General features: G+C 41.2%; 1 protein-coding gene across 1 annotated transcript in view; it reads right to left on the reverse strand.

The window, feature by feature from the left end:
• The window catches only part of B4GALNT1 (beta-1,4-N-acetyl-galactosaminyltransferase 1), a 407,445-nt gene that overhangs the window by 29,860 nt on the left and 353,905 nt on the right, over nucleotides 1-23,680 (reverse strand). The window contains exon 9 of the mRNA XM_053705522.1: nucleotides 13,937-14,077. Within this exon, the coding sequence (XP_053561497.1) occupies nucleotides 13,937-14,077 (141 nt within the window). The remainder of the gene's footprint in view (nucleotides 1-13,936; nucleotides 14,078-23,680) is intronic.

Genomic DNA, 23,680 nt, shown 5'->3' on the forward strand with positions numbered 1-23,680 from the left:
CAGATAGAAGTATATTTGTTTTTGCAGCACAAATATAAGCTCATATTATTGTGAGATGTTTATCCCAATCTTATTAGAAGCTATGTAAGTATATTTGGCAGACAGAAGCATATACTAATATGCCATGAAAGAGTGGACTTAAGTGGTTGGATGTGCACCAAAATTTTGTTGTTTTGTAATTATTTTGGTCACTTTGGTAGCACTCCCACAATATGTGTGTTAAGTTTAAACAGTCCTTTTGTGGTGTGCGTAACCAAAAAACCCCTCTGTTATACTCCATACAACTCTCTGTCCAATGTCAGCTGTCTCACATTTGAGAACCAATCTAGGATCTAGAGCACCGTACTTCTTCATTTACTATTGTAGAGGAAAATATAAGACTGGGTTACCAGAGAGGAGAGAGGGATTAAAAGCTTCGGTACCTGCACCCGTGGGTGTGTTTAACATCTCAATGGCCGTGTTGTTCCCTAGCGTGGGAATTTTGTCAAGAGAGGTATCTTGTTAGGTAAAGTTAGAAATCCTTAAATACCCTCATACTCAGACTTTAATTGTGGAGAAACATGTTAAAAACTTGTCATAATTTAAGAAAATTTACGGCTAGAGTTTGGCATTAGCCTTAAAAAGCAGCGTTAAGAGCTCCTAAGGCTACTTTTTAACGCCCGCTGGTATTACGAGCCTTGCAGGTACATGTACCGCTCACTTTTTTTGCCAGACTCGGAAATACCGCAAATCCACTTACGTCAATTGCGTATCCTATATTTTCAATGGGACTTGCATAGCGCCGGTATTACGAGTCTTCCAAAAAGTGAGCGGTACAGCCTCTCCTGTCAAGCCTGGTACCGCATTTTAAAGTATTTAAGAGTTTTACACTACAACGCTGTAGCATACAACTCTTAACTAAAGTGCTAAAAAGTACACTAACACCCACAAATTTTTTAACCCCTAATCTGCCGAACCGGACATCACCGCCACTATAATAAATATATTAACCCCTAAACCGCCGCACTCCCGCAGCGCAAACATTAGTTAAATATTATTAACCCCTAATCTGCCGTCCCTAACATCGCCGCCACCTACCTACATTTATTAACCCCTAATCTGCCACCCCCAATGTAGCCGCCACTATAATATAGTTATTAACCCCTAAACCTAAGTCTAACCCTAAAACCCTAACACCCCCTAACTTAAATATAATTTAAATAAATATAAATAAAATTACTATTATTACCTAAATTATTTCTATTTAAAACGAAATACTTACCTATAAAATAAACCCTAAGATAGCTACAATATAACTAATAGTTAAATTGTAGCTAGCTTAGGGTTTATTTTTATTTTACAGGCAACTTTGTATTTATTTTAACTAGGTACAATAGTTATTAAATAGTTATTAACTATTTAATAACTACCTAGTTAAAATAAAGACAAATTTACCTGTAAAATAAAACCTAACCTAAGTTACAATTACACCTAACACTACACTACAATTAAATTAATTACCCAAATTAAATACAATTAATTACAATTAAATAAAATTATCTAAAGTACAAAAAACAAACTAAATTACAGAAAATAATAAAATAATTACAAGATTTTTAAACTAATTACACCTAATATAATCCCCCTGGGCAAGAGTGATATTCCCAACAGTAATTGATGATGATCCGTGGACTCACCGTGTCATTAGAAAGAAAGAAGGAGCTTGAACCAAGATATCATCCAGGTACGGGGCTACAGCGATACCCTGAGACCTGCCCACAGCTAGGAGAGCTCCCAAAACCTTTGTGAAAATTCTGGGATAATAGGACAATAATTTCCCTTCCTTTAGTAAATACAAAGAGGTTTGAGTAAAACCCCTGGCCCCTATCTGATTAAGGCACCTGGACTATTACTCCCAAGGAGAGGAGGTCCCTACCGCAGTCTATAAAGGCTGCTCTTTTCTTTGGTCTTGTAGATAATCTTGAGAGAAGAAATCTGCCCCTTAGGGGGACGAGATTTGAAACCTATCTTGTAACCCTGGGAAACAATGTCTAATACCCAGGGATCCTGAATGTCTTGGACCCAAGCCTCTAGGAAAAAGGACAGTCTTCCCCCTACTCAATCCTGTCCCCGATCGGGGGCTGACACTTCATGCAGATTTGTTATCTGTAGTCTTCTTAGCCTGTTTGGATTTGTTCCATGACTGGTTGGGCTTCCAAGTACTCTTGGGCTGTTCAGGTTTGGAGTAGGACTGAGTCCGCAGAGTTTTGTCTGAACGAAAGGAATGGATATGAGAGGATTGGCGACCCTTAGTTCTCGCCTTCTTATCCTGGGGAAGGAAAACACCCTTCCCTCCTGTTACTGTGGAGATGATAGAGTCCAGGCCTGGCACAAACAAAATCTTCAGTAGTGAACAAAAAATAAGTTAGGGAACTAGCAGTATAATATATAAATAAATATTTAATAAAACACAAATGAAAATATCACAGCTATACAACCTATCTATAAATTCACCAATATTGAAATTCCAGATAAAATAGGGACGTCTCCCTGGATTATTAAAAACAAGTAGATAAAAAGGCCTAATGGTTGATTAAATTCAAGTATGGAGCAGCGTGCAACATATTAGTTACGAACGTATCAACAGTATCAAAAGTATTACATCCCAATATTAATAGATGTTACAATCTGGCTTTACTGAAACGTATCTCCATGGATACGACCACCTTATTCAAAATGCAAATGTCAGTTTTCTCAACAACATTCAGTAGGATGAAGTGGATATATTATCCGTAAAAATAAAAACAGTACCTTTGTCAGTTCAGTCCTTAAAGAACCATGCAAACAAATGAACCTTTGAGGACGCAGCAGCCCTGCTACTGAGTAGTTTTCCTCCGACTGCGGTCTTACTAAACGTGACCGATAGTGTCTGACGTCACGGTTTTGCTCCGCTCCTGGAGATTTCTCTGTCAGTGATAGTGGCTGTCTATTAACGGTCGTTTGTGACTTGAAACCGCAACAAATTATCTTGGCAATGGGTGTAAATGGAAAATTCATGCTCTTAGTGCGTGGCACGCAGGAAGCTCAGATCTCTCCCTGTAGCCTTCAATCTCTTTCTGTTACCTTCAGTATCCTTAGTGTTGGAGTTTAGCAGTTAGGGAAGTCCCCAATAAATAACTCGGGTTACATTACAGTGATCCAGTATAGTGCTCCAATGTGGTCTTATGATGTAGCAAACTGCTATATGCCTTAACTTTAACGCATTTCACCCTTAGAAGGGCTTTTTCAAGAATGACTAAGGCATATGTGTGCAAGACTTTTAAATGTCCTTCCAGCTTCTTATTGGTCAATATTTAATTGCACTTTTTTAAGGTGGAATTCATTTGTTTCTGTGTGTCTCTCAACCTTATAAGAAACAAACTAAGCCTATTTTAATCATATTAAAATACTAATAATTTTGTATATAACTTCTATCAGACCCTTAAATTTATTGTGTAGAAAATTCAGTAATCCTATTTACTCAAAAAAAAATGGTGACAGGTACAACTCTGAGTTGAGACCTTTAGAAAATAGTGCGTCAAACTTATAAATTAGCTCTATTTCTTTAATAAGTAGCCTCTTTTCGACATCCCATCCCCTCCAATGTGTGTGTACCTTGTAAATACCCCAATATGGTAAGTCTTTAATTTTTCCTTTGTGTAATTCTTTAAAGTGCTTGTACAGGTGTGTGTCTTCTACATTATTTTCAATATTGCATAATTGCTGTCGTATTCTGTCTTTCAGACATCTTTTTTTCTCACCTAAAGAAAATAAATTACATGTGCATTTTAATAAATAAATAACATTTTTATGTGTACATCTAATTATCTCTTTTATGCTGTATTCTACGTCTGTGTTTGGGATCACTATCTGAATAACATGGAAAAAAGCCGGCTATTTGTTGTCCTTGCAGGTCTATTTGTGTCATCTTTTTCTTATTGTATGCTAGCTTGCTGGGGGGAAGAATTGTTTTCAGATTTTTTGAAAACAAAAATTGGGGACAGCTGTTAGTTTATCTCCTATAATGGGATCCTCTTTCAAAAGATACCAATGTTTCTTAATGATCTTTTTGATCAGACCATGGTCTGTATGATATATCAATTATAAAAGGCACTTTTAAAATATCTGTAGTTTCTTTGGTTTTTTTTTTATAATTCAATAATGATTTTCTTTCTGTGTTTTTAGTTTTTAAAATGGCCTCATTAATTTTCTCTTCTTTATATCCTCTTGCATTAAATTCTTCTGCTAGTAATGCTACCTGCCCTTCAAAGTCCTCTGTTCTAGAACATAGTACTAAAATAAAAAAGATAGTGATCACACGGAAACAAATGAAATCCACCTTAAAAAAGTGCAATTAAATATTGACCAATAAGAAGCTGGAAGGACATTTAAAAATCTTGCACAATTAGTCATTCTTGATGAAGCCCTCCTGAGGGTGAAACGCGTCAAAGTTAAGGCATATAGCAGTTTGCTACATCATAAGACCACATTGGAGCACTATACTGGATCACTATAATGTAACCCGGGTTATTTATTGGGAACTTCCCTAACTGCTAAACTCCAACACTAAGGATACTGAAGGTAACAGAAAGAGATCTAAGGCTACAGAGAGAGATCTGAGCTTCCTGCGTGCCATGCACTAAAAGCAGGAATTGTCCATATACACCCATTGTCAGACGCTATCGGTCACGTGGGGTAAGACCGCAGTCAGAGGAAAACTATTCAGTAGAAGGGCTGCTGCGTCCTCAAAAGTTAATTTGCTTGCACGGTTCTTTAAAGATTGAACTGACAAAGGTACTGTTTTTATTTTTACGGATAATATATCCACTTGATCCTACTGAATGTTGTTGAGAAAACGGACATTTGTATTTTGAATAAGGTGGTAGTATCCACGGAGATACGTTTCAGTAAAGCCAGATTGTAACATCTATTAATATTGGGATGTGATACGTTTGATACTGTTGATACGTTTGTAACTAATATGATGCACGCTGCTCCATCCTTGAATTTAATCAACCATTAGGCCTTTTTAGCTACTTGTTTTTAATAATCCAGGGAGACGTCCCTATTTTATCTGGAATTTCAATATTGGTGAATTTATAGATAGGTTGTATATGTTGCAATTTTAGACTAAAGAGCTGGTTCTGGTGCAACACATTTATTTTGTGATTCTCATCTGAAACAGATAAATAACTCTGCTTTACTCTGGGCACTCTGGTGCTATGTCTCTTGACTACATTCAGTGCTTGCTTCAGGAATAGTAAACCACTGACTACAAATAACATTATAATATAAATTATTATTATACATTTTCTTTTCCATAAACAATTGGTGCAATCATATCTGAAATTAAACAATTCTATACAGCATAATACACTATTGGAGTAAACAGCATAATATACTATTTGAGTATACAGCATAATATACTATTGGAGTATACAGCATAATACACTATTGGAGTATACAGCATAATATACCATTGGAGTATACAGCATAATATACAATTTGAGTATACAGCATAATATACAATTGAAGAATACAGCATACTATACCATTTGAGTATACAGCATAATATAACATTGAAGAATACAGCATACTATACCACTGGAGTATACAGCATAATATACCATTGGAGTATACAGCACAATTTACTATTGGAGTATACAGCACAATATACTATTGGAGTATACAGCACAATATACTTTTGGAGTATACAGCATAATATACTATTGGAGTATACAGCATAATAATAACATTCTGCATAACTTCCCCACAAATAAAACATATTTTGAACCGATTCTGAATACCAGAGTTGCTTGGATATAAGGGGGCATATCTATCAAGCTCCGTATGGAGCTTGAAACCCCAGTGTTTTTGGCGAGCCTACAGACTCGCCAGAAACAGCAGTTATGAAGCAGCGGTCTAAAGACTGCTGCTCCATAACCTGTCCACCTGCTCTGAGCAGACGCACAGACATCGCCAAAAATCAACCCGATCGAGTACGATCGGGTTGATTAACACCTCCCTGCTGGCGGCCGTTTGACCGCGAATCTGCAGGGGGCGGCGTTGCACCAGCAGCTCACAAGAACTGCTGGTGCAATGCTGAGTGTATTGCTCTCCGCATTCAGCGAGGTTTGGCGGACCTGATCCACACTGTCGGATCAGGTCCGCCAGACCTTTGATAAATATCCCCCAAGGTCTCTATTGCTTTACTAGCCTTATCCCGCTTCAAAATTTGGCCATATTGATTTCAACAGGTGGCGGCAGCAAATCCATTTAACAAACTTTTTAACCAGGCGGACCCAACAGAATATAACAAACTGACTCTGCCTTTATTTTGTGAACCTGTCGCCATTCATGCTAATGGAGCGAATAAACTATACAGACGTTAATACAGTTACTGCAGTTTACAATACACATTATACAAGGCCTGTCATAGCAATTGATCTGCAGATGTCTGTCTTAATAAACTCCATTCCATACAATATTAAACATGAAATAATAGTTGGTTTTTTTTTACCAGGGTCGAATTTAGAAGTCACTAGAAGTAAAAAGAAAATCCTTTGAAAAACATAAATTATGCTTACCTGATAATTTCCTTTTCTTTTGATGGAAAGAGTCCACAGCTGCATTCATTACTTTTGGGAAATAAGAACCTGGCCACCAGGAGGAGGCAAAGACAACCCAGCCAAAGGCGTAAATACTCCTCCCACTCCCCTCATCCTCCAGTCATTCTGCCGAGGAACAGTAGAAGAAATATCAGGGTGAAAGGTGCCGGAAGAATATAAGGACGTCCCCCCTAAAATTATGGGTGGGGAGCTGTGGACTCTTTCCATCAAAAGGAAATTATCAGGTAAGCATAATTTATGTTTTTCTTCTTAAATGGAAAGAGTCCACAGGTGCATTCATTACTTTTGGGAAACCAATACCCAAGCTGAATGCCAAGACGGGAGGGTACAATAGGCGGCCCATACTGAGGGCACCAGGCCTGTACCCCTACCCAATAACAAAAACCCTGCTTCGTCCGAAGCCGAGAACATTTTAAGAGGAAAAGCCCCAATGACACTGACACGCAGTTATAGTCCAGAAGCCAAACTAGAGACCGCAAATGGACTCGACTGAGCCAACAGTTCTCCAGGAGACACCGTCGCCCAACAAACTGTCCCCCACCACTCATCTCCACAAATGAAGGAGACACCAGCCGAAACCCCAGAGGGAGCAGCAGCAAAGGAGAACCAAGGAAACCGAAAGGTCCACTAATACAAAAAGAACACTTCCACGAGTGAGCCCAGCTCACAGAGACCCAAAGGGGCCCAAACAGGGCAAGGAGGCCAAGCGAAACCCGGGATAAGACCGGGCACAGAGACATAACAGACGTCTCACCAACATCCTGCAAGCACGGAATGCAACTGAAGAGGCAAAGTCCTCCCAGTGTGACCATAGAATACTAAAGCATTTGACCATGAAAAAGTGTGTAATACACCCAGGTGAAAAAAAAAAACAAGTTTGAGAACACAGAGGCCATAACAGGACGACACAGAGGGTATTTGCGAGGAAGAAGAAGCAATCATGCAAGAAAATATTGCAAAAGCAACCCCCAAATAGGGGTCACGTTCCAGGCAACCTAAGTCGCCGGACCTACACACAGGTCCCAAGAGGGGAACACAAAACCTCAATTGAGGCCTCCCGAGAAGGAGAGTATACCCTCAGAACCCGAAGGGAGAGTAAACCTTCTTCTCGTCAATGGAGCAAGTTGAAATGAAAATATATATCCTAGCAGACAAAGCTAACAGGATAGACTCAACAAAGTTCACTCAGCCAGAGGAAACTGCGACCTGAACACAGTTCCGTAGACCGCTCGGCCATCCTGACCTGCAGACCCACACCCAGCTGGACCAACCCAGCCTCAGGGATTCAAGAAAGGGGAACAAAAGAATCCTGAAACAGGTACAGGAACGAGCACAAGGATAGTACAGCTATCCCCACAGAGTACAAGTACAACCCGACTCTGAAAACAGACAACAACAAGGCCATAGACCTAAGGATTTATCAAATAAAGGCCCAACAAGTCTGCATGGAGCCAGCAAGACCCCAGAGGGGACCAATCCCACCTTTCTGCCTCCCATCCAGGAGGAGCACCAAGCAAGGACTCTATCTCCATAGAGAGGAGAATATCCCCCAAAGAAAAGGGATGGTGCCGGAAGGGCAACAACTGTCAAGGCCCAAAGACACCGGCTAATGGGAAGAGAAATTCCCAACACGGATGACCTAGAAAAGGACCCCCTACAAGTAGCTTGCCAAGCAGAGGCACAGCCAACCCATTTGCCTGCAGAGCAGGGAATCCACAGGAACACTGGCAAGCTGACCAGGGGAATGCAACCCTAAGGCGCACCAGAAATTGGACATCCAACGCCAGCCGCTAGGTATGATCCAACCCCCTTGAGGCTCAAGCCACACGGCTAACCATGGGCTACTCTGTGACAAAGAGTAAAAAATACTCTGAAAACCTGGTCACAATGACCAAGTTAGGTAGATGGAGCAAGGACAGAGCCCAAGTTCACACTACTGTGGAACACCCCGACCAGCCCTGAGATCCGAGATTCCAAAATCACCCAAGACTGGGTAAGGAAAAAGGCCAAGCGAAGCTTCAGCAACCGGAAGCCTCAGGGAGAAAAACAGGTCCGGCACCTAAAAGTACAAGGCAAACCTTACCCTAAAAGTTCAATAGCAAAAGTATTATGGTCCAGGCTTATAGTGCACCATGAGCTTTATCCATGACCTTTGGTAGACAGTAAGAAGTCTAACTACCAGGTTTAGGATTTATTCCTGTGAATATATATATATATATATATATATATATATACAGTGGGGCAAAAGAGTATTTAGTCAGCCACCAATTGTGCAAGTTCTCCCACTTAAGAAGATGAGAGAGGCCTGTAATTTTCATTATAGGTATACCTCAACTATGAGAGACAAAATGTGGAAACAAATCCAGACAATTACATTGTCTGATTTGGAAAGAATTTATTTGCATATTATGGTGGAAAATAAGTATTTGGTCAATATCAAAAGTTCATCTCAATACTTTGTTATATATCCTTTGTTGACAATGAAAGAGGTCAAATGTTTTCTGTAAGTCTTCACAAGGTTGTCACACACTGTTGCTGGTATGTTGGCCCATTCCTGCATGCAGATCTCCTCTAGAGCAGTGATGTTTTGGGGCTGTCGCTGGGCAACACAGACTTTCAACTCCCTCCAAAGGTTTTCTATGGGGTTGAGATCTGGAGACTGGCTAGGCCACTCCAGGACCTTGAAATGCTTATTACGAAGCCGGGCGGTGTGTTTGGGATCATTGTCATGCTGAAAGACCCAGCCACGTTTCATCTTCAATGCCCTTGCTGATGGAAGGAGGTTTGCACTCAAAATCTCACGATACATGGCCCCCTTCATTCTTTCATGTACACGGATCAGTTGCAGATAAACAGCCCAAAAGAATGATGTTGCCACCCCCATGCTTCACAGTAGGTATAGTGTTCTTTGGTTGCAACTCAGCATTCTCTCTCCTCTAAACACGACAAGTTGTGTTTCTACCAAACAGTTCTACTTTGGTTTCATCTGACCATATGACATTCTCCCAATCCACTTCTGGATCATCCAAATGCTCTCTAGCATACTTCAGACAGGCCCGGACATGTACTGGCTTAAGCAAAGGGACACGTCTGGCACTGCAGGATCTGAGTCCCTGGCGGCGTAGTGTGTTACTGATGGTAGCCTTTGTTACGTTGGTCCCAGCTCTCTGCAGGTCATTCACTAGGTCCCCCCGTGTGGTTCTGGGATGTTTGCTCACCGTTCTTGTGATCATTTTGACCCCACGGGGTGAGATCTTGCGTGGAGCCCCAGATCGAGGGAGATTATCAGTGGTCTTGTATGTCTTCCATTTTCTAATTATTGCTCCCACAGTTGATTTCTTCACACCACGCTGCTTGCCTATTGCAGATGCAGTCTTCCCAGCCTGGTGCAGGTCTACAATTTTGTTTCTGGTGTCCTTCGACAGCTCTTTGGTCTTCCCCATAGTGGAGTTTGGAGTGTGACTGTTTGAGGTTGTGGACAGGTGTCTTTTATACTGATAACAAGTTCAAACAGGTGCCATTAATACAGGTAATGAGTGGAGGACAGAGGAGCCTCTTAAAGAAGAAGATAAAGGTCTGTGAGAGCCAGAAATCTTGCTTGTTTGTAGGTGACCAAATACTTATTTTCCACCATAATATGCAAATAAACTCTTTACAAATCAGACAATGTGATTGTCTGGATTTGTTTACACATTTTGTCTCTCATAGTTGAGGTATACCTATGATGAAAATTACAGCCAGCTCTTATAATACACAGATCTAATGTGTTAGTCTTCAAAAAGAGGAAAAGTCTGTTGACATTTAATTTTGTGGAGAGAGTGTGGTACTCTGTGTATTAAAAGGGTATTAAACTCAATGCTCCCCAAAAGAATACAGTATGCAGAATGAAGTATTAAATAATTTTATTAAACAGAGTGCCACATATAGCTGTGATATTTTCATTTGTGTTTTATTAAATATTTATTTATATCTTAAACTGCTAGTGCCCTCACTTATTTTTTGTTCACTACAGTACATACACCCTTTGAAAACAATAGGAGGAGTGTTTTCTTTAGTGAGGTGTCTGATATATCTTTTAACCTAGCGTACTACTATACTCAAACAAAATCTTCCCCTTGAATGATAAAGATAGAAGTCTGGTCTTAGAAACCATATATGTGGACCAAGACTTCAACGAAAGATCTCTACGCGACAAAACTGCAAAACCTGAAGCCTTAGTATTCAGACAGACAATTTGCATATTAACATCACAAATAAAGGTGTTGGCTATCTTGAGAGCCTTAATCCTGTCCTGTATATCCTCCATGGGGGATTTGACTTCAATTAGTTCTGACAACGAATCACACCAGTAGGTAGCAGCACCTGCGACTGCTGCCACAGCGGCCGCTGGCTGAAATAGGCCCATGTGTTGAAATATCTTTCGCAGATAGCCTTTCAACTTACTGTCCATGGGATCTTTAAAAGAGGAGCTATCCTCTAGAGGAATAGTAGTATGTTTGGCAAGAGTAGAAATGGCCCCATCCACCTTAGGGATATAGTTCCATAACTCTAAATGTGATTCAGGGACCGGAAACAGCTTCTTAAAGGTAGAAGAAGGGGAAAAAGGAGTTCCAATCTTTTCCCATTCTCTAGAGATAGTTTTTGCCATTCATATGGGTACCTGGAAGGTTTCAGGAACCTTCTTCTCCTAATAAACCCTATCTAATTTAGGGATAATAGGTTCTTCAGGAACCTTAGTTTCCATAAACCTCTAGGGTAGACAATACCTCCTTCAAGAGAAAGCGGAGGTGTTCAACCTTAAACCTGAAATTTGGTTCCTCAGGAGTAGGAGATTTAATTTCAGATATCTCTGACTCCGAAAGCTCACCTTCAGATGCAACCGAAGCTAGATCATCCTCAGAGAGGTGAGACAAACTAGCCAACTCAGACTGAAAAGAGGTGTTAACCCCCAAGTCAGTGGAACGATGCTTAACCTTTCTCATACGTTTCTAGAGATAGGCAAAGCGTTTAATGCAGCTGATAACGCAGACTGAAGCTGTGAAGTAAAGTCTGCTGGCAAAAAATTACCTCTAGTCGGAGATAAATGTGTGCCACGGGCACTGCCTGTGTCATAGGGTTAAAAGGGGACTGCGATTGCAGAATAGGCATCTCATGGACAATGGAGTCCTGAGAAGTAGAGGGCTCAGAGCGCATAAAAGTACCAGGGGATAAACTAGATTTAGACCCCTTCTTGGTCTTTAACACAGAACATAAGCAGACAGAACAGAATTATGCAGTTGGGCAAACCATAGTCTCCTCACAATATAAACATGCATTTGTCACAGTGATCTCTGAAACAGAACCCTCTGAGGGGTTAACATCAGAGTCCTCCATAGCGGGTATAAGATCTGAATATTATAGCAACAAAAAAATAAAACGTTTTAACCTTAGCGTGGCACCTCTACCCTCAGCCTTGGCTGAGGTACTCACCACCTCCTAGCTAGACAAGCATGACCGGAATGAAGTCAGGATCTCTCCCAATGCCTGATCGCTACGCAGGAACACACTTCAGAGAAAAACTGCGCCCTTGACACATGGTGTGCAACTAGAGACCGCCCCCAACTAGAAGAGAAACTGCGAGAAGCTAAATATCAGCTGCGTAGCGGTAAAAAAGGCCACATAGGGAAATTTTCCCAAACTGTCCTGCATCGTCTGTTAATGTTCTTATTGAGCCCAAAAAAAAAAAAACTTACACACATGCTCCGGTTGGCAAGGAGCTAAGCAGCACACATAGATTGGCCCCAACTGCTCAGTAAATAACCTCAATATTACAAATGGTATTAAATGTCCCTTATAGCCGGAAGAAAATAAAGTATCACACTGTGAACTGTTTAATTCAATGTCCCCATAACCTCAGGGAATTTGCAGCCCTACTAGGCATAATTCCTCAAAGAAATATAAAGGACTTACCCTCCAGGATCAAAGCTGTGGAGCAGACACAGCGCCTCAAGGCCTGACAGTCTCGCCAAACGCATCTGACAGGGACCTGAAGATAATGAGAAAACAGAGTAAATCGTTAACACAAATTTTTCAGGAGGTTATAGCTTTAAGTCTAGATAGTGGTCAGAGATAGTTTCCTGTGATATCTAGATCCAGCATTAACCACAACTCTCACTGAGAGGATTACATGGTTACTCAGACACCCCAGTCCATACTTGAAGGGAACATACCCATTAACGGACTACAATTTTCTTCTAACACTTCTCTGCTATCCTCCTATAGTGACGAACGGCAAAGAATGACTGGGGGGATAGGGGAAGTGTGTAGGATATGTATAACCTTTGGCTGGGGTGTTTTTGCCTCCTCCTGGTGGCCAGGTGTTGATATTCCCAAAAGTAATGAATGAAGTTGCGGACTCTCCCTGCCTTTGGGAAGAAATTATCTACATAAATAAATGATATAAGCAACAGATGAAGTGGTACAAGTCACATGGTATTTGGTCTAAACGCTGATCAGCATGTGGGTTATAGAAGTATTTGCTTGGAATAAGCATTACAGGTTGTGTAGCTTGTATATCTGTAGTATCATGGTTTGGGGTTAGATAACAAGATACTTTTACTATAATATTTTGATGAATAGGTAAGCATCAGTTTGTTCATTAAACTGGGTTCCCTTTTAAATATAACCATGGTGGGCCGGAATCACTGAATGGTAAATGAGGTCAGTTTGTCAGATATTCTGTCACATGAAATCACATTTAGATATTCTGTTTTCACCATAAAAATTATCGTAGCTGAAGAAGAACTGAAGAATTTTACATAGAGGTATTCATCTGATATTTTCCAGTACGCCTTTTTACAGATATGCTACATCACTTTCAAGCGATTTAGTAAGTGGGTAACATGTCCACTTAACAACAGGAAAATAAAAAGGGACAATACAGCTCTCAAATTTCTTTATGTTATAGTATATATGGAAAAAAGAGAATGGGTAAAAATAAGGATGACAAGTAGATAGATAGACATACAGAGGCAAAGGTATGTGTTTGTATTTCCATCTAGTACCTATCATTGCTGCTCTAAGGCTTTAGGGTGCTGCTGCTGCATGGACATGAATAAGCATCTATCACAGCAGCAGCCAGTTAGCTTGTAGGAAAGACCCAAAGTCAAGGCTTAAAATTTTCTTGAAGCCTGAAGTGCCAGCAATGATTGAAGATGATGGTGCCCGGATCTCAGCACATGCTAGAAACACCACTGTACATTAGTCATAGCTATCTGTGTCAATCACACACAAGAGTAATAAACACTCACCATATCCAAGGTTGTCTTCTCCAGCACATCCACAAGCTTCTCGATCTTTGTCCGGGGACAAAATATGAAGTCGTCATCCACCCATAAGACATATTTTGTTGTCACTTGAGATACAGCCAGATTCCTCCCAGCAAACCAGCCCTTTCAATAGCAAAAATTCATTATAAATTAATCAGTAACAGACAATTCTTCTTTCATTTATTTCTAAAGGATACTGCTGAGCTACATAAAGCTACATTCTGTTTTAATATCTGTGGAGACGTGTCCTTCTGCAAAAACAAAGCTGTTGGAGTTACCTTATTAGCCATTAGCAATTTAACCCTAGGTACGTGTTGTGTACAAACTTACATTTTCTGTCACTTTAAATATGAATTTCAAAATCATTAAGTTAAAGGAACAGTGCATTCGAACATTTTCTCCCCTTTAAGGGCTAGAATACAAGTGGAGCGCAATCGTTTGCACCTGAGTGATAAGGGGTATATCACAAGGCTTTGCGATCATCGGGCTTACCGCTTGTATTACAAGTTGAAAGTAGATGCGATCGCGTGACAGTAATTGTGATTTACACTAGAATCATTATCGTGACTACAGAGCTCTGGTTAACTGTTTAGCTACACTCATGCTAAAACCATCTAATAAAATGTTTTAAAAATATTCCACACATATGTTAAAAAAGCCGGCAAAGGGCTTTAAACATAGAAATACATACAGTATGTATACATCTCTAAAGATATATATGTATGGATATATATGTCTATATATGTGTATATATGTATTTACAGACATATATACACATAAAAACACATAAATATGTACAGATATATAGACCTATATATAAAAGCGCATTGGAGCCCTTTGCCGTTAAGTAGATGTAACATTTAAAAACATATTTATGCAATAATCATATTTAATAAAGGTTTTAACTATGTATTTAGTGTAAATATTTCACATTCCAATGTTCTACACAGAACATGTTCTAAGTATTTCTATCTATCTGTTTATATACCTATATAAAATCATGTATATATAGAGGAATAAATATATATTTATGCAAAAAAAACATCAGATATATGTAGAAATATTTATTTATGAATAAATAGAATACAGTATATTCTGTTATGTAAAGAACATTGGAATATGAAATATTCATATTTTCATGTTGGCTTAGCGCCAATGAGAATATGCAATCGTGTTTGCGTGAGAGTGGGTGTTTACACTTTTTTTCCTCCATTGACTTCTATGGGGGAATACGTGATTGCGCACGCAATATTCTAACTTTGGATATTTGCGCTAATCAGGTTACTGCTAGAGCAAAAACATAAATTATGCTTACCAGATAATTGAATTTCCTTCTGTATAAGGAGAGACCACGGCTTCATTCCTTACTGTTGGGAAATACTGAACCTGGCCACCAAGAGGAGGCAAAGACACCACAGCCAAAGGTTTAAATACTTCTCCCACTTCCCCCATCCCCCAGTCATTCTGCCAAGGGAACAAGGAACAGTAGGAGAAATATCAGGATATAAAAGGTGCCAGAAGAAAAATATAATTTAGGGGGCCGCCCATTGGAGAACACGTGCCGGGGCCGTGGACTCTCCTTATACAGAAGGAAATTAAATTATCTGGTAAGCATAATTTATGTTTTCCTTCTTAATATAAGGAGAGTCCACGGCTTCATTCCTTACTGTTGGGAAACTTATACCCAAGCTCTAGAGGACACTGAATTATAACGGGAGGGACAAAAATAGAGGTGAACCCTAATCTGAGGGCACAACAGCCTGTAAAACCTTTCTCCCGAAGGCTGCTTCAGCTGAAGCAAAAACATCAAACTTTTAAAACTAAGAAAAAGTATGTAAGGAGGACCAGGTAGCTGCCTTCCAAATTCGATCCATAGAGGCCTCTTTCTTACAGGCCCAAGTGGAAGCCACTGCTCTAGTAGAATAAGCCATAATTCTCTGAGGAGGCTTATTTCCCGCTATCTCATAAGATAAGCGGATAACACTCCTTAACCAAAAAGACAAGGAAGTCACAGAGACCTTCTGCCCCTTACACTTCCCAGAAAATGCAACAAACAAGGAAGGAGTTTGTCTAAAATTCTTAGTAGCCTGAAGATAGAACTTCAAGGCTCGAACCACGTCCAGATTATGAAGCAAACGTTCCTTCAAAGAAGAAGGATTAGGACACAGGGAAGGAACCGCAATCTCTTGATTGATTTTGCGGTTTGACACGACCTTAGGGAGAAACCCTAACTTAGTGCGTAGGACAGCCTTATCAGAATGTAACACCAGATGAGGCTCACATTGCAAGGCAGCAGTATCAGATACAATAGCCAGTAGAAAAAGAACCTTCCAGGATAACAACTTAATGTCTATCTCATGCATAGGCTCAAACGGAGCCCGCTGCAAAACTTTAAGTACAAGATTCAGACTCTAAGGAGGAGCCTTAGATCTGAACACGGGTCTGATCCTAATCAAAGCCTTAACAAAAGACTGTACATCTGGAAGCTCTGAGAGCCGCTTGTGCAGTAAAACAGACAGGGTCGAAATCTGTTCCCTCAGGGAACTTGCAGAAAGACCCTTCTCCAGTCCATCCTGGAGAACTATAGGATCCTGGCAACCTTAACCTTATGCCAGGGAAATCCATGCTCTTCACACCAGAATAAATAGGTTCTCCACACCTTATGATAGATGCGACGACTAACCGAATTACGAGCATAAATGAGATAGAAAAACATCTCTTGGCTAGGACTAAGCGTTCAATCTCCACACAGTCAGCCTCAAAGAAACTAAATTTATGCTTACCTGATAAATTTCTTTCTTTCTTGACACGCTGAGTCTACGGATAAACAATTACTGTTGGGAATATCACTCCTGGCCAGCAGGAGGAGGCAAAGAGCCCCACAGCAATGAAGTTAAGTTTCACTTCCCTTCCCACAACCCCCAGTCATTCGACCGAAGGAAAGGAGAGAAAGGAATTAGCACAAGGTGCAGAGGTGCCTGAGGTTTATATAAAAAACTGTCTGAAAACAGGGAGGGCCGTGGACTCACTGTGTCAAGAAAGAAATACATCAATTACTGTTAGAAAACAGTACTCAAGCTAGAGGACACAGATGATAAGGGAGGGCAAGACAGGTAACCTAAACAGAAGGCACCACTCCTTACAGAACCTTTCTCCCAAGGAAGCCTCAGCCGAGACAAAAGTACAAAGAAAACCAAGACGCAGCCTTACAAATCTACAGAGGCCTCATTCTTGAAGGCCCAAGAGGAGACACCACCCTAGTGGAGTGAGTTGAAATTCTCTCAGGAGGTTGCTGTCCAGCAGTCTCATAAGCCATACGATAACACTTCTCAACCAGAGAGAAATAGTAGTGGCAGTAGCTTTCTGGCCTTTATGTTTACCAGAAAAGCAAACAAACAATGCAGAGGACTGATGAAAGTCCTTTGTAGCCCGCAGCTAAAATTTTAAAGCCTGCACAACATCTAAGTTGTGTAACAAACATTCTTTATGAGAAGAAGGATGAGGACAGAGAGAAGGAACAACAATTTCCTGATTAATATTCCTGTTCTAAACAACCTTAGGAAGAAAAGCAAACTTGGTACGGAGAACTGCCTTATCAGCATGAAATATGCGATAAGGAGAATCAGACTGCAACGCTGAGAGTTCAGAAACCCTCCGAGCAGAAGAAATAGCTATAGGAGACAAAGCTTTCCAAGATAATAACTTACTATCTATGGAATGCATAGGCTCAAACGGAGCCTGTTGTAAAACTTTTTAAGAACATGATTAAGACTCCAAGGTGGAGTAACTGAATTAAACACAGGCCTGATTCTCACTAGGGCCTGGATTTACGCCATATCTTATGACAAATCTTTCTAGAAACTGGCATGCGAGTCATGGCTACAATGACGACTCAGAAGACCCACGCTTATACAAAACTAAGTGTTCAATCTCCAAGCAGTTATCTTCAAAGTAACTAGAAAGGAATTAGCACAAGGTGCAGAGGTGACTGAGGTTTATATAAAAAAAAAACTGTCTGAAAACAGGGAGGGCCGTGGACTCACTGTGTCAAGAAAGAAATACATCAATTACTGTTAGAAAACAGTACTCAAGCTAGAGGACACAGATGATAAGGGAGGGCAAGACAGGTAACCTAAACAGAAGGCACCACTCCTTACAGAACCTTTCTCCCAAGGAAGCCTCAGCCGAGACAAAAGTACAAAGAAATCCAAGACGTGGCCTTACAAATCTACAGAGGCCTCATTCTTGAAGGCCCAAGAGAAGACACCACCCTAGTGGAGTGAGTTGAAATTCTCTCAGGAGGTTGCTGTCCAGCAGTCTCATAAGCCATACGATAACACTTCTCAACCAGAGAGAAATAGTAGTGGCAGTAGCTTTCTGGCCTTTATGTTTACCAGAAAAGCAAACAAACAATGCAGAGGACTGATGAAAGTCCTTTGTAGCCCGCAGCTAAAATTTTAAAGCCTGCACAACATCTAAGTTGTGTAACAAACATTCTTTATGAGAAGAAGGATGAGGACAGAGAGAAGGAACAACAATTTCCTGATTAATATTCCTGTCCTAAACAACCTTAGGAAGAAAACCAAACTTGGTACGGAGAACTGCCTTATCGGCATGAAATATGCGATAAGGAGAATCACACTGCAACGCTGAGAGTTCAGAAACCCTCCAAGCATAAGAAATAGCTATAGGAGACAAAGCTTTCCAAGATAATAACTTACTATCTATGGAATGCATAGGCTCAAACTGAGCCTGTTGTAACACTTTTTAAGAACATGATTAAGACTCCAAGGTGGAGCAACTGAATTAAACACAGGCCTGATTCGGACTAGGGCCTGGATTTACGCCATATCTTATGACAAATCTTTCTAGAAACTGGCATGCGAGTCATGGCTACAATGACGACTCAGAAGACCCACGCTTATACAAAACTAAGTGTTCAATCTCCAAGCAGTCAGCTTCAAAGTAACGATATTTGGATGAAGGAAAGGACCCTGATCAGAAGGTCCTTCCTCAGAGGTAGTCTCCAAGGCGGAGAGATGACTATTCCACTAGGTCTGGATACCAGATCCTGCGAGGTCACGCAGGGACTATTAAAATCACTGCCGCTCTCTCCTGTTGAATACGAGCAATGACATGTGGAAGGAGAGCAAACAGAGGAAGCAGGCATGCAAGACTGAATCCCTGAAAACATCTATCAGGGCGGCCTGCGGATCACTTGACCGTGAACCGTACTTTGGAAATTTGGCGTTCTGCCGAAACGCCCTCCGAAGCCAAATCCCATTTGAGGGCGTACCTAGAGAACACCTCCGGATGGAGAGCCCACTCCCCGGAATGAAATATCTGTCTGTTCAGAAGTCCATTCCTAAAAGTCCACCCCTGGAAAGTGGATGACAGACAGCAATTGTGAGTTTCCGCCAACTGAACAATCCAAGTCACCACCTCCATGACTAAGGAACTCCGAGTTCCTCCCTGGTGGATGAAATAAACCATTGAGAGAGCAGACACTTAACTAGACCCAGACTGCTTACCAGCCCAGCAAGTCTGTGTCCATGGTCACAACACCCAGGAATGTCTCCAGAAGCACGTGCCCTGAGACAGATACTCCTGCAAAACCTTAGCAGGAGAGAAACTCTTGACGACTGAAACTAGAACTGTTCTCTGAGATAGATCCGAGAGTTCTCAATTTTATGGAAAAAACAAGGGAATGATGTCTAAGGGAACCATCCGACCAATTCCCTCCATACACAGAGTCACTGAAAAGTGAAGGAAAATCAACTGCAGCTAGATCCAAACTCCCAACCACCTGGTTGCAAGATGGCAAAGCTAGCTACCAGGTCACTAGAGCCTGCAGTCGGTCAGGTACTGACCAGGCCTGGCCCTGCATAACAAGATCAGATGGAATCAGGTGCATTCAGGGTATTGTGGCAGTAGACCCAAAAAAACACCCTTGTAGATGAGACAAGGAAACTCTTTTCCAGATTAATTTCCCAACCCTGGGAAAGATGGACAACACCCAAGCCCTATCTCGTTCAGAAAAACACCCTTGCCATACTCCAAGACTTAAAAGTCTGTCTATGATGACGGAACTCAGAAACTTGAGTAGATCCCGAATCAAATGAACAATAAATACTTCAGGTCTTATGAAACTATCACTCCCAGAGAGAAAGGTCCTGAACCCAGTTCAAGGAATGCCTCTCATCATACCTAGATTGCAGATACTCTAGAAGAGAACCTGCCCCTGGGAGGAAAGCTTAAATTGGACTCAAGTCCAAACAAAGTCTCATCCTTAAAAGAGACACCAGAAGCAAAGGACAGGAGGAACATAAAATATAGGACCTGCAACTGCAGAACTATAAGACAAGGCTGTACCACTAAACACCAGGTAGACTTCTCAGCTGAAGATTCCAACCACAAAGCCCGACGGCTAGTACAGAAAGTCTAATAAGACTAGACATAGCTCTAAAAGAACAATAAAACCTCCAGCTTCTCCCATGGGTCCGTAAAGGAGCCCATAGGTATCAAAGTTCCCTGAGCCATAGTAGAAAAGCTTCCTTCTACTTAGGGCAACGTGCAGTCTAATGGAGTCAGCAACAGGCAAATCCTTTAAAGGACGGGAGACAGGAAGAAAGGAATCCCTAGCTTCTCCTACACCTGTGAAATTTTTCATAGCACATCTAGAAACATGTCCTCAAAGGAAGGAACATCATAAAAAAGATCAAATTTACTAAAATCCCAAGAGTTGAGAACGACAGGCGTATCGATGTCATCCAAGTAGCTAAAACCTCCCATAACAGTACACAAGGTGTGAAAGCATACATCTGAAGGAGATGACTTCAGCATCAGATGAAGGAATTATACAGTCCAAATCTGAGATTAAGCCCTCAGAAACTCCCAGTGAAGCTTCCTCACCAAAATGTAGCAGAATGTGGAGCAGAAACCTCAACATCTGAATCAAAAATGTCCTCTTGCATTTTCCCTGTAGGTAAGGAAAAGAAAACAGATAAAGCCGCAGATACCGCAGAGGATACCTGAGATGCAAATCTGTAGGCAAAAAACTCCTCCAGGAGATAGAGAGGAACAGCAGGGCACTGCATGTGATGCCATAGAGGATTGGGACAGATATGGAGAAAACTGTTGCATTGCCTAAACAGCATCATTCTGGGAGATATGAGGCTCAGAGTGTAACATCTATTCTGTGAAGCTAAGGGGAACTGCAGGTCACTTTCTGTGGTGCCAAAAGGGCTGTGGACGTTTAGGAGAAGCTGTTGCATATCTAAACAGCATAATCCTGGGAGAAAAAAGGTTCCTAGGCAACAAAGCATCTGAGGCAATGCACTACCTAGCTTACCAGAAGATTAAATATAATAGTCTTTAAAATTAAAGACAAATTAATTTTAAGTAATACTCAAGAACAGCCCCCCTTTCCATCAGGTACATTAGCACCACAATGAGTCTTTATTAAAGATGATAAACTCAAACAGGCTATAACAAGAACAGTGTATGTACCGTATAAAAGGCTCTTAAAGATTGTTGAATACAATTTGTGTCACATAATAAATAGTGTCTATTGTGTAATTTCCAAACATAACAAGCAGCAGCATCCAGCTGGTTCAGCCATATGACTCGAACTGCTGTCGCTGCACCACTGAGGGCAGGATGACCAAATGCGGCTCGCAACATTGGGAACTATATGCAGATTCCCCTAAAAAAAATTTAAACAATAGAACTTGCGTCACAAGAGAACTGCTATGATCTCCACCCGGAGAACAAGGCGGGCCTATAAGTAGCATTCTAATAACCCAAAATGGCACCGCTCCGTCTTTAGAAAGGAGGCGGAACAAGACTGCTGTACTGCATGAAGACGAAGCGCGCAAACATTGCGCTTCATCCGGCCATAAGGGAACGTAATAATCTCACTGAGTACTTTAATTAAACAAAAGCAGCGGAAGAGACATCTTTAAGAACAGCCTGTTTTCTACACTAAAATCAAGTCGTCAGAAAGGGAGAGTGCGCTCTCCTCTATACACAAAAAATTGTATCTCACAGATTTGTTCTGTTCCTCATGTCTCCTCTTAATAAAATCCAAATACATAAGGATTGAACCCACTGTACCAAATGTTTCATGTCTCCTTCTATACATAGGTCTTTATGAATTAGTATATAAACATTCTGAGCTCCAAATTAGGGTTAACCCCTTCTATCCTGAAGTAGATTACCTCCTAAGTCTCCCCAATCACATGAAAGTGCCTACTCGCTGCCTTAAAGTTTCCTTATTAAGGATTCTTGTCACAAAATAAATACAGATAGGTCTGAGCCGCTGCAGTGCCAGCCTCCGAGCCCCAGAAGACAAAAGGCACTTACCTGCACATTCAGCTGTCAGGCAGGAGGACAGTTCACCCGGTATGAGAGGATGTCGCACCTCACAGTGACCTGGTCTGTTAGAAAGATCAGAGTAAACCTACTCAGGCTTTCTATACCAGGGCAGCAACATGTTAGGGAAATGCAGCAAGGCCCACCTCACAAGTTCCTAACTGCTTTAAAGCCACCTCTGCCCTACTGAAGAGACTAACGTGGAGTACGGCTAGACCCAACCTTGAAAGGAATTTCAGAGTAAACCAACTCTAGCATTAAAAATATATAAAAATATTGATTGAAGTAAAATTTTCTACAGATACCAAACACTTCACCTCCTCCTTGCACCGAAGGCAAAGAGAATGACTGGGGGTTGTGGGTAGGAAAGTGATTCTTAACAGCTTTGCTGTGGTGCTCTTTGCCTCCTCCTGCTGGCCAGGAGTGATATTCCCAACAGTAATTGACTCACCGTGTCTTAAGAAAGAAATCTAAATTTTGATGAACAAAAGAACCTTTTTCCAGCAGATCCCTGCAACAAGGTTATTTCCATGGAGGAAAATACGACATCCCCACCAGATCCGCGAACCACATCCTTTGCGGCCATGAACAATCAGTATCACTGACGCCCGCTCCTGCTTGATGCGGGCCACTACAAGAGGAAGGAGTTGTAACGGCGGGAAAAGGTTGATTATACTGAACCTCCAAGGTACCACTAATGAATCTATTAGCTCCACCATAGGATCGCTGGACACCGACTCATATCTGGGTAGCTTGGTACTGAGACGAGCATTAAAGATTGCTCAAAGTTCCAGAATGTTGATTGGGAGGGAGCGTTCATCCTGAGACCACAGGCCCTGTGCCTTCTTGGCACTCCAAACAGCTCCCCATCCTGATAGACTTGTGTCCATAGTCACAATCTCCCAGGATGGTCTTAGAAAGGATGTTCCTTGGGACAGATGATCTGGAGAGAGCCACCAAGACAGCGATTCCCTCGACCGGTTGTCCAGGGAAATCTGTTGAGACAGATCCGAATGATCACCGTTCCACTGCCTCAGAATGCACAGTCGTAATGGTCTGAGACGGAACCTGGCAAAGGAAATTATGTCCATGCTGGACACCATGAGACCAATTACCTCCATACACTGAGCCACCGATGGCCTTAAGGAGGTCCGGAGGGCAAGACATGCCAAAGCTAGCTTGCAACGTCTCTGGTCTGTTAGAAATAGCCTCATGTATATGGAGTATATTATAGTACCCAGGAATTCTACCCTGGTGCCTGGAATCAGAGAACTCTTTTCTAAGTTTATCTTCCATCCATGAGATCAAAGAAGAGAGAGAAGAGATACCAAATGGTCCTCGCCAGATGAAAAG

This window comes from Bombina bombina, chromosome 3 (assembly GCF_027579735.1).
Source record: "Bombina bombina isolate aBomBom1 chromosome 3, aBomBom1.pri, whole genome shotgun sequence".
Classification (NCBI taxonomy): domain Eukaryota; kingdom Metazoa; phylum Chordata; class Amphibia; order Anura; family Bombinatoridae; genus Bombina; species Bombina bombina.